Source organism: Rasamsonia byssochlamydoides (assembly GCF_041956645.1).
Source record: "Rasamsonia byssochlamydoides strain NRRL 3658 unplaced genomic scaffold VTN77scaffold_23, whole genome shotgun sequence".
NCBI lineage: Eukaryota > Fungi > Ascomycota > Eurotiomycetes > Eurotiales > Trichocomaceae > Rasamsonia > Rasamsonia byssochlamydoides.
The window spans coordinates 1-15,237 of record NW_027192406.1 but is presented as its reverse complement, the minus strand read 5'-3'; the positions used below and the strand labels follow the sequence as shown (position 1 = coordinate 15,237).

The 15,237-nt window shown below is 42.8% G+C and overlaps 6 protein-coding genes and 1 non-coding gene across 7 annotated transcripts; 2 read left to right on the top strand and 5 right to left on the bottom strand.

Annotated features, from left to right (window-relative positions):
- Positions 1-101: 101 nt before the first annotated feature.
- VTN77DRAFT_3281 (uncharacterized protein) lies at positions 102-1,761 on the top strand (the record flags this gene model as incomplete). The annotated part of the gene is made up of 5 exons (XM_069419212.1): positions 102-574; positions 656-778; positions 888-942; positions 995-1,134; positions 1,281-1,761. 5 exons carry the CDS (start codon positions 102-104, stop codon positions 1,759-1,761), a joined length of 1,272 nt encoding a protein of 423 aa, XP_069278550.1.
- A 2,231-nt stretch (positions 1,762-3,992) lies between these two features.
- Positions 3,993-4,955, bottom strand: VTN77DRAFT_3280 (uncharacterized protein; the record flags this gene model as incomplete). The annotated part of the gene is made up of 6 exons (XM_069419211.1): positions 3,993-4,029; positions 4,083-4,333; positions 4,399-4,604; positions 4,663-4,729; positions 4,786-4,844; positions 4,934-4,955. The coding sequence occupies 6 exons, from the start codon at positions 4,953-4,955 to the stop codon at positions 3,993-3,995; spliced, it is 642 nt and encodes a 213-aa protein (XP_069278549.1).
- A 987-nt stretch (positions 4,956-5,942) lies between these two features.
- Positions 5,943-7,630, bottom strand: VTN77DRAFT_3279 (uncharacterized protein; the record flags this gene model as incomplete). The annotated part of the gene is made up of 2 exons (XM_069419209.1): positions 5,943-7,533; positions 7,602-7,630. 2 exons carry the CDS (start codon positions 7,628-7,630, stop codon positions 5,943-5,945), a joined length of 1,620 nt encoding a protein of 539 aa, XP_069278548.1.
- Positions 7,631-8,291: 661 nt separating this feature from the next.
- VTN77DRAFT_3278 (uncharacterized protein) lies at positions 8,292-10,017 on the bottom strand (the record flags this gene model as incomplete). The annotated part of the gene is made up of 2 exons (XM_069419208.1): positions 8,292-9,890; positions 9,946-10,017. 2 exons carry the CDS (start codon positions 10,015-10,017, stop codon positions 8,292-8,294), a joined length of 1,671 nt encoding a protein of 556 aa, XP_069278547.1.
- A 470-nt stretch (positions 10,018-10,487) lies between these two features.
- On the bottom strand, positions 10,488-10,999 carry VTN77DRAFT_3277 (mitochondrial 37S ribosomal protein mS33; the record flags this gene model as incomplete). The annotated part of the gene is made up of 4 exons (XM_069419207.1): positions 10,488-10,516; positions 10,581-10,630; positions 10,687-10,895; positions 10,961-10,999. The coding sequence occupies 4 exons, from the start codon at positions 10,997-10,999 to the stop codon at positions 10,488-10,490; spliced, it is 327 nt and encodes a 108-aa protein (XP_069278546.1).
- Positions 11,000-11,219: 220 nt separating this feature from the next.
- VTN77DRAFT_3276 (uncharacterized protein) lies at positions 11,220-12,399 on the top strand (the record flags this gene model as incomplete). The annotated part of the gene is made up of 2 exons (XM_069419206.1): positions 11,220-11,291; positions 11,347-12,399. 2 exons carry the CDS (start codon positions 11,220-11,222, stop codon positions 12,397-12,399), a joined length of 1,125 nt encoding a protein of 374 aa, XP_069278545.1.
- A 149-nt stretch (positions 12,400-12,548) lies between these two features.
- Positions 12,549-12,630, bottom strand: VTN77DRAFT_t61. Its single transcript has one exon. It is a non-coding gene; the product is annotated as a tRNA-Ser (tRNA).
- Positions 12,631-15,237: the final 2,607 nt, after the last annotated feature.

The window sequence follows — 15,237 nt, the reverse complement described above, 5'->3', positions numbered from 1 at the left end:
TTGCCGCCATTTCCCCCTTTTTCGTGGAGATCTGTTTACATTTTATTCAATGCGCTCGTTGAATCTGGTTCGCCTCGTGAAAACAATCTTTCTGTGTCATTATGAATGGTTATAAGAGACGCAACGCCCACGAACACAACAGTTACGCTACCGATCATCAGATCCCAATGGCGGAATGCTATGAAGGTTCAGGTGCGCATGAGTTTGGCTATCATACCCCAAATCCATACGGCATCTTGCACCACCCTTTCGGCTCCTATGCGCCTCAGTACGCTCCATGTTATGGTCAGTCGACTACAGTCGGCGCGCAAAGCTCCGAAATGCGTTCTCCTCTCGGTCAAGTATCACCACCACATCAGAACCATGTTCAAGATTCATCGTATCGGCAACAGCGATGCATGACTTCTTCGAGATATCCGGATGCAACACGGTTGATTTCAATATGTGACATGTTCCCTGCAACTGAGGTTGAAAATCAAGAGTCTCCAAATGAAGATACCATGCTGTCCGAGCCAGTCATACCTCCGTTGGAAGGGTTTCCAGATGTCCGAGAATTTGACCAACTTATGAAAAGGTGACTAGTCTTTCTTATCGTCATATCTGAGGATTCCTGTTTCCCCATGGCCACTCATTTGCTTACAAGATGATCATCTAGCTATGTCAATGATTTATCCGTCAAGAAACAGGATAAGGCATTGATCCATGCCAAAAGAGCACGCAACATCAGGACTGTGCTAGTGGATCCAAAAGATACCGCCGTTGAATCGGCTCAGTTCAGGTGTGATGTCACCCTCATGCATTCATTTTTCGAATGGATTGACCTGTATAACCTTCTGGGAAATCAGGTCTTGTCTGAGTCTGTGAATGGCGCTGACTTCATTGCTTAGGTTCTGGGTCAAAAAGATGTTCAAACTTCAACCAGACGATGGTCGAACACCAGATGTACGTGTCAAAACATACAGAAGAAACTGCGCGTCATCTGACCTTGTCTTAGTCCGAAAAGTTGATCTGTCATGAAGGAAAACCGGTTGCCATTCGAGAAAAGCTCTTCAAGATCCTAACTAAGGCACATCAACAGTGTCAGCATGGCGGAAGAGACAAAACCTCAGCTCAAGTCCGTCAGATATACTCGTGGTAAGGGTTTTTTGTTTTGTGATAGCATACGAATTTCGATCCACTTGCACTAACACTTAGTTATGTTACTGCCTTTTGTTAACTTTGTCTCGTCTCATGTCTCCTCCTATATTTGTTTGACGTCTCTCTGACGGCAAAATTTATAGGGTGCCTAAAGAGCTCATCTCCCGCTTTGTCAAGATATGTCCAACATGTCAGGCTCGTCGTGGAGGGTTGCATTTGACACCCCCTGATTCGCGAAGAGGTTCGCCTCGCCTTGAGCCAACCCTGCATTCACCGAAGCTCTTCTCATCGCCACCTCCTCATCATCCTCCTACGTATAGACGGAAGTCGGCATATACTCTTACCAGTCCTTCGGACAGGTCACACGCAAATGGCTACGCCCACGGTCACAGCGACGGTGGCTGGACAGAGAGTCCTGCCCATCTCCATAGCCACTTGAACCTAAGCTCCAGGCCGTTCAATCCTCTCACTATACCACCAGCGGGTCTGCTCGCAGATGTTTCGTCATCGACATCATCAAATTCTTTGGTGGAGGACACGCCGGCTTCTTCTTCCACTCAGGTCAATTACAGTTCTGGATACATGCGCGCGCATCATGGAAGTACTCGGTATCATGGCTATTAACGGTTTGTGTATGTTTGAATACTATACTTAGGGGATATCACTTTTGCCATTTTTTTACATGAGAAGAGTTTTAGAACTCGTCATATGAGGTCAAAGACACCCCTTCTTCTTCCTTTTTTTTTCTCCCCTCTTTTATGGGTGCAACTTGAAACAGAGATTATTACAATACATGTACTCCGGGTTATATTATCAAGGTTCCAGATGTGATTGATAATCTCTGTCTGCCTTGTTACATGTTACACGTTCTGCTTTTTACCTTTGTCTGGTATAAGTAACTCGGGATCTTTTTTTTCCTTCTTGTTCCTTGGAGTCACTGGCCTTATAACCCCCCGCTTCGCTTCACTCAGTCAACTTGAAGGGTGGTGAAAAGGGGGTCGTAAAGTCAAGTGATTATATTTTAAAAGCTCTTATGGCCAAACCCTAAAACCACTTACTCTTTTGGTTAATTATTGTTCTATGTGCGGAATAAAAAGCTTTTCATTAGAAAAATTAATGCTTTTATGCTGGAGACCTTGGGCAGCTAGCCCACGCTATTTTGTCTTTATACTACATATGTTTCTTGCCAATATACCATACTGATGAAGTATTTCCTACTGTTTGTTGTGTATCTTGCCATGCTCCTTGCCATATCCCTTGCCAATGTGTGCCTCCCTCACTGGTACATCTCTTCCACCAATTCATATAATTCCTTTCCAATGTGTATTCTCTCCCTAATGTATATATCTGCCTCTCGTTTATATTATTAGGGATGAGCAGATTTCATGAATTTGGGCTTGTATGCTCAGTCCTTCAATGGATGCTGGTTATGCAATATGGATGAGTGGAAGTTGTTTTCTTACAGAGATTCTCCTTGACGATATCACTTCGTTTCAGCTGCTTTATTTACATCCGTGAAATGGCCGAAAAATGAGAAAATGAGATAGATATCTATGTGCTCGCACGTATGTATGTATGGAGGCACATACATAAGGATGGATATCGTTCAGAATAAACGGTTTCCCTTCTCTTCTCTATTCTAGTGTTTAGGCTTAAACATAGAGAGGGCACTTGTTTATATTATATGTATATAACGGGGAAAAAACACACTGGTTCAAAGAAGGTCATACCAGTGTTGACAGATTGATGGTTTTGTCTACAGAATATGCTTTGCTGCTCAGGTCACTTCTTACTTACCCAATGCGGAAGGCTGTGTCATATCTGATGGTATTATTTGTTGTCTCCATGTTCATTTTACTTTTTATTTATTAATAACATCAAGCCTCACAGGTCTGGCTTCGCTCGACTGAGAAAATACTTGGTCTATGGTAGTCAGGGACTTTTGCCCCTGGGGTGTACCTATACATGGTACTGTAGGTATGATTTTTATTATCTACAATGGATACTTTCCAGGCGGGTTCCGTACCTATGTCCCTTACTGTATTGTCCTGGATGGAAGATCGGGGAAATGGAAATCACTACATTATCTACTCTGCACACGAATGTTGGCAAATGGAACAACAAGGCTGAGGACAACGCCCGGCCTCTGACGAGGAAATCTATCTATTACACTGCTCTTACAGAACCACAGGAAGATTAGCTCTCTAATTCAGGCCCCTGTACTGTACATATACATATTTGCGCCCCCCATTCATCATCCAGTTGACGCATATTCTTCTGGCCGAGAGACATGTATTCTAAATGTCCAAGAATATCGTTGCAACAATAGAACCTGAAACGTCCCTTGCCCTGCAGAGAAAACATAACCATACAGTAGAGACACATAATAATATGCTCGAGACGAAAAGCACTCATCACAAGGCTAGTCGGTCGATAACCTCCAATCTGTTTGAAAATGGCTACAGCAATGAAGCGGGCCCATGCAGTTGGTTATCATATCATCAATTCAATCGCACAAATTGCTTGCCTGCTTGTTTCCTTGCAATGACAATTGGTCAAATGAAGCAACCCTAGAGCTCAAGATCGCTCAGGTTGCGCGGGCGAAGCTTCCTACTAAAGTCGTGTGGGACGCAACGCACAAAGCCAAAGAAAAAATAGAGTTATTGCACATCCTGATTTCTATATTAGAAACCGAAAGGCCCGGCATAATCTATGGTCGTTTGAAAGTCGTGACAAATATTAATACACATACTATAAGGTGATAACCCCGAGTTTTTCGCGACAGAAAATACATATAAAGATTTGCGTCCAGTTGGATAGGACGGTTCCCTCGACACCAACTCTCCGAGTTGTTTTCACACTGGAAGTGTGAATTTCTTCCCTTTCATAACTCTGAATTTGGTAAGTAAAGAGGGCCTAAAAGAGAAGCGATGGGGTTCACATACTTCGTGTAGTAGATATAGAAGAAGTCCGAATAGAGTATGGTCTGGATGATACCTGCAATGACTGGAATGGCATGAAAGTAGTTCTCGGTGAAGTACCGATAGATCCAGTTCGGAATGTAAAGCGCTCGGTAAAGCCCCAGTGCAAAGAGATAATGTGTCGTGATAGTATCTGCCTCGCCGGTGCGTTGCAGCATGAACAACTGGGGAAGGATAGCGACGGACTCGAGCCAGATAGAAAACGTCCAGAGAATCTGTCAAAGGTCAGAGTTCAGACTGGCCTTCGCGATCTGAGAGAGCAGGTCCTGTGAAAGCTCACTTCAGAGATAGAATATTGCTGCGGAAACAAAACCGCTAACAGCGCACTGAAACCAAGAAGGTATTGAACCTTGAAGGTATCGATGTTGGGGTCGTGAGTAGGCTTATAGTCATTGAGCATGAGATAGATAGTATATGTCGAAGACGCGATGAAGAGGATTTTAAATATGGTGTTGTAGGCAGAGTCCGTGAACGTCCAAAAGAGGTCTGTAGTGGCACAGAGATAAGCACTGAGAAGAAATATACATGAGGAGTAGAGGCTAACCTAGATATCGTGTTACGAAAACTATCAAATATAAAACCTGTGATTTGAAAGACAAGCCAGAACAGCTCTATCAGTCTGATTAGAGAGTTGAGAACCATTAACAGAGCCAGGCACTGTACTTACACTAGACGACTTCATTTTATGAAGAAGTATAAAAATGGATGTTAAATGGGAAAAGTCCGCTAGATTCATGCAAATCAGCTCACCATTTCCATGAGTGCAGGACTCAGCTGTCGATATTGTACAGACGCCGAGATTGACAATAGCCTACCTAAAAGCCTGAAGATATTCATGGTGATAGTCGAAAGACTGGGACAGAAATACGATGTAACCACCCAGATTAATTATAGAAGTAGAAAGACCTTGTCCCCAAATCTGCAATTCGGTTAAGACGTAATCCCATGAACTCGTCGCAGGAAGGTTGCTTATCCAGTAAGAAGCCTGAAGTTTACCCTCTTTCTTGGAAGGGACGGAAAGACTTGTTGACACGCAGCCTTTTAAGAAAGCGAACCAGCAAAGACGCGAGAACATCAACGCGCGCTGCTAAGCCCCACAGCAAAAAGCATCCTAAACTCAACTTGTATTGGCGTATTTAGCGTGTGCAAAAATGGTGGAATCTTGGCACCTAAACTCGCAGAAAATTGTAACTTTTGTATGCGAATTTTTTGACTTCAGATATGAATTATGAGCCCAATATTAGGGTTTTTCTAAAAAAAAATAAAAAAGATTTCTAGAGATAATACTATAAAGATATATATACTACTTTAAAATTCAAAAATAAGCAAATTTTAAATTTATATGGTAATTTGAAAACTAAAGCTTTTTAATTTTTTAAAAAGATATATATATTCTTTATACTATTCTCTCTAGAAATTTGTTTTTATTTTTTCGAAAACCCTAATATTGAGCTTATGATTTATGTTTAAAGTCAAAAAATTTGCATACAAAAGTTACAATTTTCTGCGAGTTTAGGTGCCAAGATTCCACCATTTTTGCACACGCTAAATGCTCCCACATTTTGAAAGCCTGAGGCAGCAACGGCTAATGCCAAAAAATCTTTTTGCCCCTCTACAGGAGTTCTCAATGCTTTGCATCTCTACTCCGTAGAACATTTGGTGGTTGTATCTTAAGGAAAACTTTGACGCATGAACTAATAGGCGCAGTGTCTTGGATCAACACGGGTACATCATAAATAATAATAAATAACAAGACTGTTTAATACTAATGACAGAGCTGCCCATCTGAGGCAGATGGACTGCACAGTACAGCACGTTCATAACCTAGAATGCAGTACTTCCTTCCAGACTCTCACCTTCGGCCATCCGTTGGAGATGACCTTCGGCAAGTTCGCTCTTTAGTGCATTTGTCGTGCTTTCTCTTTCCAGTCTGTCCCAGTCTTTCAGGCCTATCCTCTTTAGCTGCTGTTTTTCTGTAACTTGCTCAAGCAACTTCTCCTTGTCAGCTTCCAGTTGTGCAAGTCGCCTCTCTGTTATAGGATCCAATATTGAAGGCAATATTTTACCACCTGCTGTGATAGCAGGGAGTCCTGAAAGATGATTGACGACTCGTTGACTGCGGGAATATGTGGGAGGGGTACTAATATTCTGCCGATAAGAAGAATGACGATGCGGATCATGACTAGGCGGCGCCTGCAGAAAACTACTTCGAGGCCCTAGTGGAGGCCCATGATGACCAGATGGTCCAGGTCCTCGACGTGCCGTAGCGTTGCCAGCCCAAGGAGAATCTCGGTGGTTAAAACTTGGCCCTCCGCGCGGCCTTGTTGGAGCAGAAAGCAAAGAGATATTGGACCCACGGTTCTGTATAGACGCGGACGCATGTCCGTTCGATGGAACCGAAGCGGATGGCGTGTCCTGCGACGTGGTATAGTTGCGCGAACTGCTTTTCGGTTGCTGCTGTTCATGTGAGGGTAACGGCCCAGCGGACAATTGCGGAGATTCAGTCTGCAGCGCTGCATTAGAATCCGAAACTCGGCTCTTCTCTGAACTTTCCGCAGAAGCCTGTTCCTTTTCACTGAAGGGGGAGATCTTCATCTCATCGCGCAGAGGAGAAGTTGGAACTCGAATATGAGATTTTTCTTGAACAGAAGACCTAGGCTCAGGTTGTGAAAGACTAGAGGGGTTGACGGGTGATCGACTTCGTGGCTCTAATGGAGTCATATTGAGCCTATCGGGATGAGTAGGAGGGGAGGATCGTCGCGACGTAGATGCAGAACCCTGAGCAGAAGCATGTGCAGACGAAGCTAGCTGCGCAGGCGATGGTGTACGTCTCCTGGATATGCTGTCCGGATAGTGTTTGGAATATGCCTCACGACGGATTGGACTCCGTGAACGACTCTGAAAAGTGCTATTGGATTCATTTTCGTGAATAGTGCTTTGCCTTCGAGGCGACGAAGCTCTCTGGTACTTCTGCGGTGGAGGTGGAGAAATTTGATCTCTTTTGGGAGACCTGGATAAATATCTGGTTCGTGACTGTTCGCGGAAAGGTCTTGAAGAAGAGGTCGTGGAGTAAGATGCTCGTGGAGATCGCTGACGATATGGAGATCTAGAGCGCCAAGAGGACCCGAGAGGAGATTTTGGCCGGTCTCGTCTTGGTAAATCCTGTCCCAAAGGTGAACGTGCTCTTCGATATGGGCGATAAGGAGGGCTGCGAGAAGCACGGCGAGAAGACACCGGTGATCGACTCCGTACTCTATTTGAATGACGGTTGTTATGCGGTACCCATGTATCAGCGACGGGACGAGGAGATCGATTGCGAGGCGGAGACCGAGCACGCCTAGCATGGCTGCGAGAACGTGAGCGACCTGTTCTTTCTGATGGGCGATAGCTCTCTCCACGGTGACGATCCTCGAATCTAATACGTGAAATCACGTTAGCGTTCGTCAAATAATAAGATTCAGCAGATTGAAAAAAGAGACAAACCTTCTACCACGATCGCGATCCATTATCATATTGCAAAAGGACCTGGGACTGGATAAATTATGCGAGGAACACACTCGATAAGTGTGGAAAGGTGACCGATAACTCTAGCTAGCATCGGCAACAACAAAGGGACAGACAATAATATATCACAGCACTCCATACCATGACGTGGAGAATCTGAAGATTGAAGGTTCGACTTAACCATTTATGGATTAGGTGATCATCAAGTGGGCCCTGGACTGCATCAGTCTGGCGCTAAACCAATCGTGTCACACTAGTATCTTGGAGAACAAGCCCTCCACTGGAGGCACCTACCGTACCAGGTAGTAGACTAAGTACGGAATATTACCTACCTAGGTACTCCGTAGACTGAAAGCAGCAGGTTATCTATCTCAAATTTTCCTTCCAAAACTCTATAGCTTGGTAATACATTAAGACAAGGCCCTGCTAAGTTAGAGAGTATAGAGGATCTCAAGACCATCGGATAAATTTTCTACCCTAGTACCTAATGCCAGTATTAAAGTCTTGAAGCTCCAAACAGCAAACGTGACCTCGATTTCAGGACGAGTGCTATAGATCCTAGATGATTGTGCGTAGAATACATCAAAGAGTACAAAAATAATGAAATGAAGCAAAAGAACGCCTTTATATTTCTTCCAATCCATCACGCGACCCCTGGCAATGGCCATATCAGCGCCTACTGCGTTTTTCTTCCTCTTTTCGAAGCCTTTTGCGACTCTCATTTGCAATCATATCGCTGAGGTCTTCCTGGAAACCCCAGTTCGAATGTTCCTGCTGTCTCTCTTGATCGTATAAACTCCGCAACTGCTCCTTGCTAATTCCATCATGACTCTGCAACATGTCGGGATCCATTGACACGTCAACATCGCCGGGCTTCTTCCGTTTGCGGGTGTGCTCATCAGCTCCAAGGACTGGAATATTGCTCTCAACAGCCTTGAGATCATACACTCTATCACCGCCGAAAAATCCTTGCACTCGAGATCTCTGCTCTGGAATTACTTGATAGGCGGTCTTGGGCTGCGTAGACTCCTCGGTTTCCGTTCCCCGATGATGTTTGCGGACGTCGAACTCCCCAGCAACACTCTCTGCCGTTCCAAACTCAGAAGGCACCGTAGACACGATACCACTCGGGGTTTCCAGACCGCTAGGCGTCTGCAAACCTTCACCAATATCCTCTTCGTCGGCTTCTTCTTCCTCTTCACTTTCCTCTTCTGATTCCTCCTCAGGTGGCTGCAGCTCACCCCAGAGATCCTTCTCAACAGGCTCTCCTTGTTGCACATTTTGCTGAGTCTGCAGTACACCAAAAATGTCGCCACCATAGAGAGGCCTGTTGTGCTCGTCGACTGGGGGTTTTCCATATCCACCGGGGTGAAACCCCCACGATGCACCAGGCGGTGGTGGCGCATTGAGGCCCGGAATTTTGAGTGCAGGATAGGAAGGGGGAGGGCCGAACCTTTGCATATTAATCAGCCAAGGTGGAGGTGCCCCCGGTGGGATATTGAGCGCCTCCTTCAACTCATCGCTGAGTTCGCCAGGTCGCAAATGGCGAAGATTGGTTTCATATTCCTTGCCCTCATAATAGACCTCTCCATATCGGGTCAGTTCAGGCTTGGTCTGGAACCGAAAAAAAGCCTCATAGAGCTTTTGATAGTCGATATCTAGTCTGCCCATCTTGGGCTGAACCCGCTCTCTTTGCTTCTGTTTTAAAGTCGCTTGTTCTTGTTTCTCCAGAGCCGCATCGCGCATTTCTGAAATGCCGGTCTCTTGGATGAATTTCGGGAGAGCAAATGGCGGCTTCTCCACGCCACGCTTGGAGGAAAGATATTCTCGCTTCAATGCCCAGTGAGCAGGCACGGGAACTACGTTCCTATATGCCTTGATATGGACGAGAAGCCGTGGGTCTGACGCTGACGTGTCTGTCCACTCAACTATTTCGGGCTTTCGAACCAGGGCCTTTAATTCTGCCACCGATATCTTATTCATTTCCTTTCGCTTTTTCTTAGATAACTTTGGCTCGTTCTCCTCCTGTTCATCTGGGATTTCGTCGTCATCGTCAAAATAGACCTGAGGCTTCTCGGGCTCTTTATCCAAGGTGTCTCCATCCCCTGGTTCAAATTTGCCAATAACATCCTTGTACATTTCCCATAGCTTATCATCTGTGTTTAGACTCGGCATTGAGTGATGTTCGTCCGTGTCAGGTTTGGATAGAGATGTTTCAGGCTTGTTGGACTCGCTTTCAGACAGACTGTCCTTCGACTCAGCTGCAGCCTGTGAACCTTGTCAGCGCATGTTACCTTCAGTATGTAAAGTAGCCTAAACTTACAGCATTTCTTCTGGCCTTTCTTCTTGCTCGCTTGAGCTGATTTTTGGTGAGCTTTGGCGCAACAGCAGGCATATTGTGCAAGATGGCTGGATAGTATGCTACAATGATACGGTATTAGTTGCTGATGGCTGCTTTGGTTGGAAAGGATGGTAGCGAGTAATGATTAGGGAATCATTAACCAGGCTGAATCAAAGGCGCCGTTTTGATATAGGTGGTTACGAGGATGTTCATTTCGATGAGTGTCCACGTCAGTTCTGGTCAAAATCACGTGACTTTGTATTAACAACAAAGTACCTACAGTACAGTCTCTACCTAGGCTATGAGTGTCCTGCTATCACTGAACAAGATTCGATTCATAAAATACAGTGTTTTATTTGTGGGGAGAAAATAGAATATGAGATTGAATGCCAGATATGAGCTGCAGCGAAATCGTATTCCAGTCTCCAGTGAACCGTCGACAGTTCCCCCCAGTGCTCTACACCATGATATGTGAATATCGATCACATAGTTGAAATGGTATGCTGGTGACATTGTGTCGTCCTTCATTTCTTCTTCTTGGCTGATCTCGATTCTTAAAAGAGCGTTGGAGTTAGAATGAAAGATCCTTATCAACTTGGGTATTGGAAAACAAGTACCTGCTGCTGTTCTCTTCTTTTTTGGCCTGCCCTTCCCCCGTAACTTCGCACTAGATAATTGATCATCAGTATGCTGTGCATAAATGTTACAACGCTTTCTCCATACATTTGAATTGCTTCCTCTCGGTCATCTTCCGCTTCATCAAAAATCGTAAGTCCCAGGGGCCGATAAGTCTCTTGTAGGTCACGAAATGAGACAGTCTTCCTGGGATACCATGCAGCAAGGGCTGGTCCACGCAATCGTTGTCGCAAAATCTTATTCCCCAGCCGCAGGCGCTGTGGATTGAAAGTCATAGAGAAAATCCGACATTGAGCCTGGTAAAAACCAATCTTAGTAATGCCTTCTGAGCAGAATTGTTCAAGGAGCGTATTGAGCAAACCTTCACAAGATCCAGTATTCGAGACTTTGATGTTGCCATGATAGAAAGGAGTGTGGAATCCCGTAGCCCCGGGTTTGGTCAAGTCAACTTCCGCGGTCTTCTGGAGGCTCTGCAAGAAAACATTATAGAATTATCACGTGATTTATTTAGGTGGGAGACGTCAACCACGGCAATGCACATAATCCATTACGTTACTTCCCATAAGAAATTCCCGTTTGAAATGACATTATAATCTCTTTCTGTGTTACTTTCTGTGAATATGGGGTCTAAGAGAAGTCGTCCGCAAGTCGACTCCAATGATATCTCAGCTAGTGATCAAAAGAGAGTCAAGGTGAGTATAGTCTGCCGATGTCCTAATGTTGGAACTCACTGTCTGATCAATTCAGGATGATCGCAATGCAGCCAGCATAAAAGGCGTTGGTTTACTCTCCAATGGTCAAGCTCCTCGAAATCAAATTAAGGATCTTCTTGCACAGTTGCAGAAGCTCTCTGGGGAGCTCCTGAATGATCCAGAGTCGCTTCGAGATTATCTTGGTGAAGCTGGTGGTTCCGACATCGTAAAGGCAGCAAGACAGTTGCACGAAGCCATTATTCAAGCCACCATATCTCGGGTTTCAGATCGTTCTATTGCCTCTACAAAGACTTGCAATGACGCCCTGGCGACAACCGACATATCTAACCTACCTCATCTTCCTCCAGTTCTCAACGCGTCGCTCGAGCAAGCCGTGTTCACACATCCGGGCGTGGTCAGTAATTGTGATGCAGAATCATCAAGTGAAACCAGCTATGACAGGCTAGAAATCCTTGGTGATGCCTATATGGAAACAATTGCGACTAAGCTTATTTGGGACCGTTTTCCCAACCTTTCTTCCGGGCGTATGTCGCAAGTCCGCGAAGACTTGGTCAAAAATGAAACTCTCGCTCATTATGCAACCTTGTATGGTTTTGACAAGAAAGTTGCCGTGCCACAGGATCTTCAAAGTCAACCCAAGCGATGGATGAAAACCAAAGCAGACGTTTTCGAAGCCTATGTTGCTGCTGTTATATTATCGGATCCAGTAAATGGTTATCAGGCCGCTGAAAGCTGGTTGGTGCAGTTGTGGGGGCCTAAGCTTTCAGAAGTAAAGCAGACGCCACAAACGCTCAAGTCGAAGGAACTTCTGGCAAAGAAGATTATGGGCAAAGGGATTAAGCTTAAGTATGTTGAAGAAAAGCCACCAAAGCAGATGAAAGGTGGTATGCAAACATTTTTCATCGGTGTATATCTCACAGGATGGGGGTGGAATAATCAACACTTGGGATCTGGCCATGGCCCCAGTAAAGCGATTGCGGGAGATGAAGCAGCCCAGCAAGCTCTACTTAACAGGCCATTGATAGATCAAATTGCAGCAGTAAAACACGCACATGATACCAGAATTAAGTCAGAAAATTCAGAGTGAAGTGACATATAACTATTAAAATTTACCATCTTTATATACTTTTGGTAAACTGTATGAAAGTATCACACTCATGGGCCATACCAGCATTACTATGCCTCACTCAGTCTTCTGTTATGATAAATAGACGTAGTTGACAGGTAAAAAATGACCGTCAGCGACAGGATTCGAACCTATGCGGGCGAACCCAACAGCTTTCTAAACTGTCACCTTAGACCACTTGGACACACCGACCAATCATTAGAGCATTTTCATTTTGGTTTCATTTTTTTTAAAAAAAAAAATGTATGTGATCAATGGAAAGATAGGGTGGCTGTAAGGGTGGCTGTAAGGTGGTAGTGGTAGTTGTTGTTATTTGTAAGGATCTGCTTATGTAAGCACATGCGAACCGAAGGATGCCAAGAACTTAGCCAAGGACACCATATAGAACTATAAATGTAGTCTGAGTCCCTTATGAAGAGGGCTGCAACAATCTTGTATATCTAGCTGTACCTTACCTTAGAGAAGTCATACCTCTTATGAACCATCCTTTAACTTAAGCCTTATTTTATAAGTTATAGATTATTTATACTAGCTCTACTTACCCTTATATAATTTTATTACTTAGTTCAGGGCTGGTCTATCTAGTTATAATTATGGCTTATAGAAGCTCTTATATAGGATCTAGAGTAGGATCCCAACTACCTAAGAACTCATAAGGGAAATTACTAGGACCCTTTATAAGCCTAAATACTCTGAGCTCAAAACCATCTACAAAGCCAAATCAGCCATACCTTTACTACCTCCTTGCAAAGAGATTATACTGCCTTGTAAGTCTATTGGATCTTAATTGGGCTTACAGTTGAGCCCAGTTAGAAAAAAGTTGGGCCTGGTTAGAGCTGGGCCTAGTTAGCATATGCTGAGCCCAGGTTGAACTAGTGCTAGGTATGATGCAGTCTGGCAAGGAATCACTATGGCAAAGCCATCTCAAGCCTTAATAGGCAAAACAATGACTAAGTGTTGAGTGCTGGATGTCTGAATTAGATTGACTAGTGATGGAACTAGCTATGGGATCTAATGTACATGTAGTAGTAGTATAGGTAGACCATCATATAGCAATACTATGGAGCTCTGAGGTATAATAATCTGCTATTATATAAAAAGACAGCTCCTATGCTATATTATAAAATAGATAACTTATAGTAAAGAAAATAAAGCAAACAACTTTTAGTAAGATTTTTTTTTGAATTATTACAAAAACTATCAAAGGGATTACTAAGGGAAAACCATTTACTCTTGGTCTTGAGTCCTTATGGAATTAGTCTAGCTATGCTTTTATAGTGAATCAAACCATATGTTCTGTAAAGGGTCGACAGGTGACAGTGATATGGTCTGGAGATGTTGTGAAATCCTCATCTTCTGAATCTGTGTTGGGGAGGAATGGGTTGGATTGGGAGGGGGTGTTTCTGTGGCCTTCCCTGAGACCTTTTTGTAGGTGTATCATTAGGATCAAGTGCTTTGTTCTAGGTATGATGTCTTCTCCTAGAAGACAAGGCTTTTAGGGGCTGACCTCTCCTCCTTAGGGTAATAGGATTATATAGCATAGTATTTGGAAATACTAAGGAGAAAGTAAGAGGTAGTGAAATAAAATAATATTTTAAAAGGATATAAAGGTAACTATAGGTAAATAAAAGGGAGAAGGTAAAAAGGAAAAGGTAAGTAGGTATATATATTATTATTTATAAAAATAAGGAGATAGAGTTACCATAGATTTATTAGTATATAAAATAAATAAATATAGTAAAGGAAACAATTATTATACAGGTAGTAAAGATATAATCCTTTATATAAATATATAATACTAAGCTAAGGTAAATGACCATATATAAAATTATTATAGTAAAACTATAAGATATGCTATAAGTAATACTTATACTATAATATACTACTATTAGGGAGGGCATTTATAATGTCTTCTTAGAGATGCTAAAGCTTATATCCTATAAGTTACTTCTTAAATAAATTACTTATATCCTTTTATTATGTCTATAGTATTCTTAAGATCTTTAATATTATACTATTAATTATAATAAGGTCTATAACCCTTTCTAGTAAATTAAGTATTTAACTAACGTAATCCACGAGCCACCCAAACACCCAGCGAGCTGAACACTATGTGTTTCCTATCTCCTATATTGAAATTGATGAATTTTAATATACCACCATCCACCAAAACAGCATATAAATTCGCAAAAATTAGTTAAGCAGGAGGGGAGAATCTTATTGGTAATATCTGCTTTAAAAAAATCAATAAATTCATTATATTCATAAAATAGCATATCTTTATAATATTCCTCTTATTACTCTCTATAACCAACTTAAAGACTAAGAAATATACTAATAGGCATAAATTAATAATTACTAAAAAAAATATTTCTATAATAGATACTGTCTCTAGATATATATAGAGTACCTACTTAATTAGCCTTTTTATAAGTTATAGCTAATATTCTTCTTTCTAAATAGTTTATTAGATATTTAATATTAATAAGAACTAGGTCTATAACTTTATTAATTATTATAAAAAGCTAAAAATATTATTAAAGATATAATTATTAATATATTAAATATAAAGATCTAAAGGTTATTGTTACGCGCTGGGTCCAACCGTAGTCGCAGATACTCAGATTGGTGGTCAGAGAAGGATCAAGTGAACCGAACAGGTTCTTCACTGTGGTCGAACAGACCGTAGACCGAACAGGTCAGTGCCGAGCAGGCGACGATCACAATATCGATAACAACAGGGTCACTGGCTAACTGCCAAAGATAAACAAGAACAAGTGCGACTAGGTCAGAGGCAAC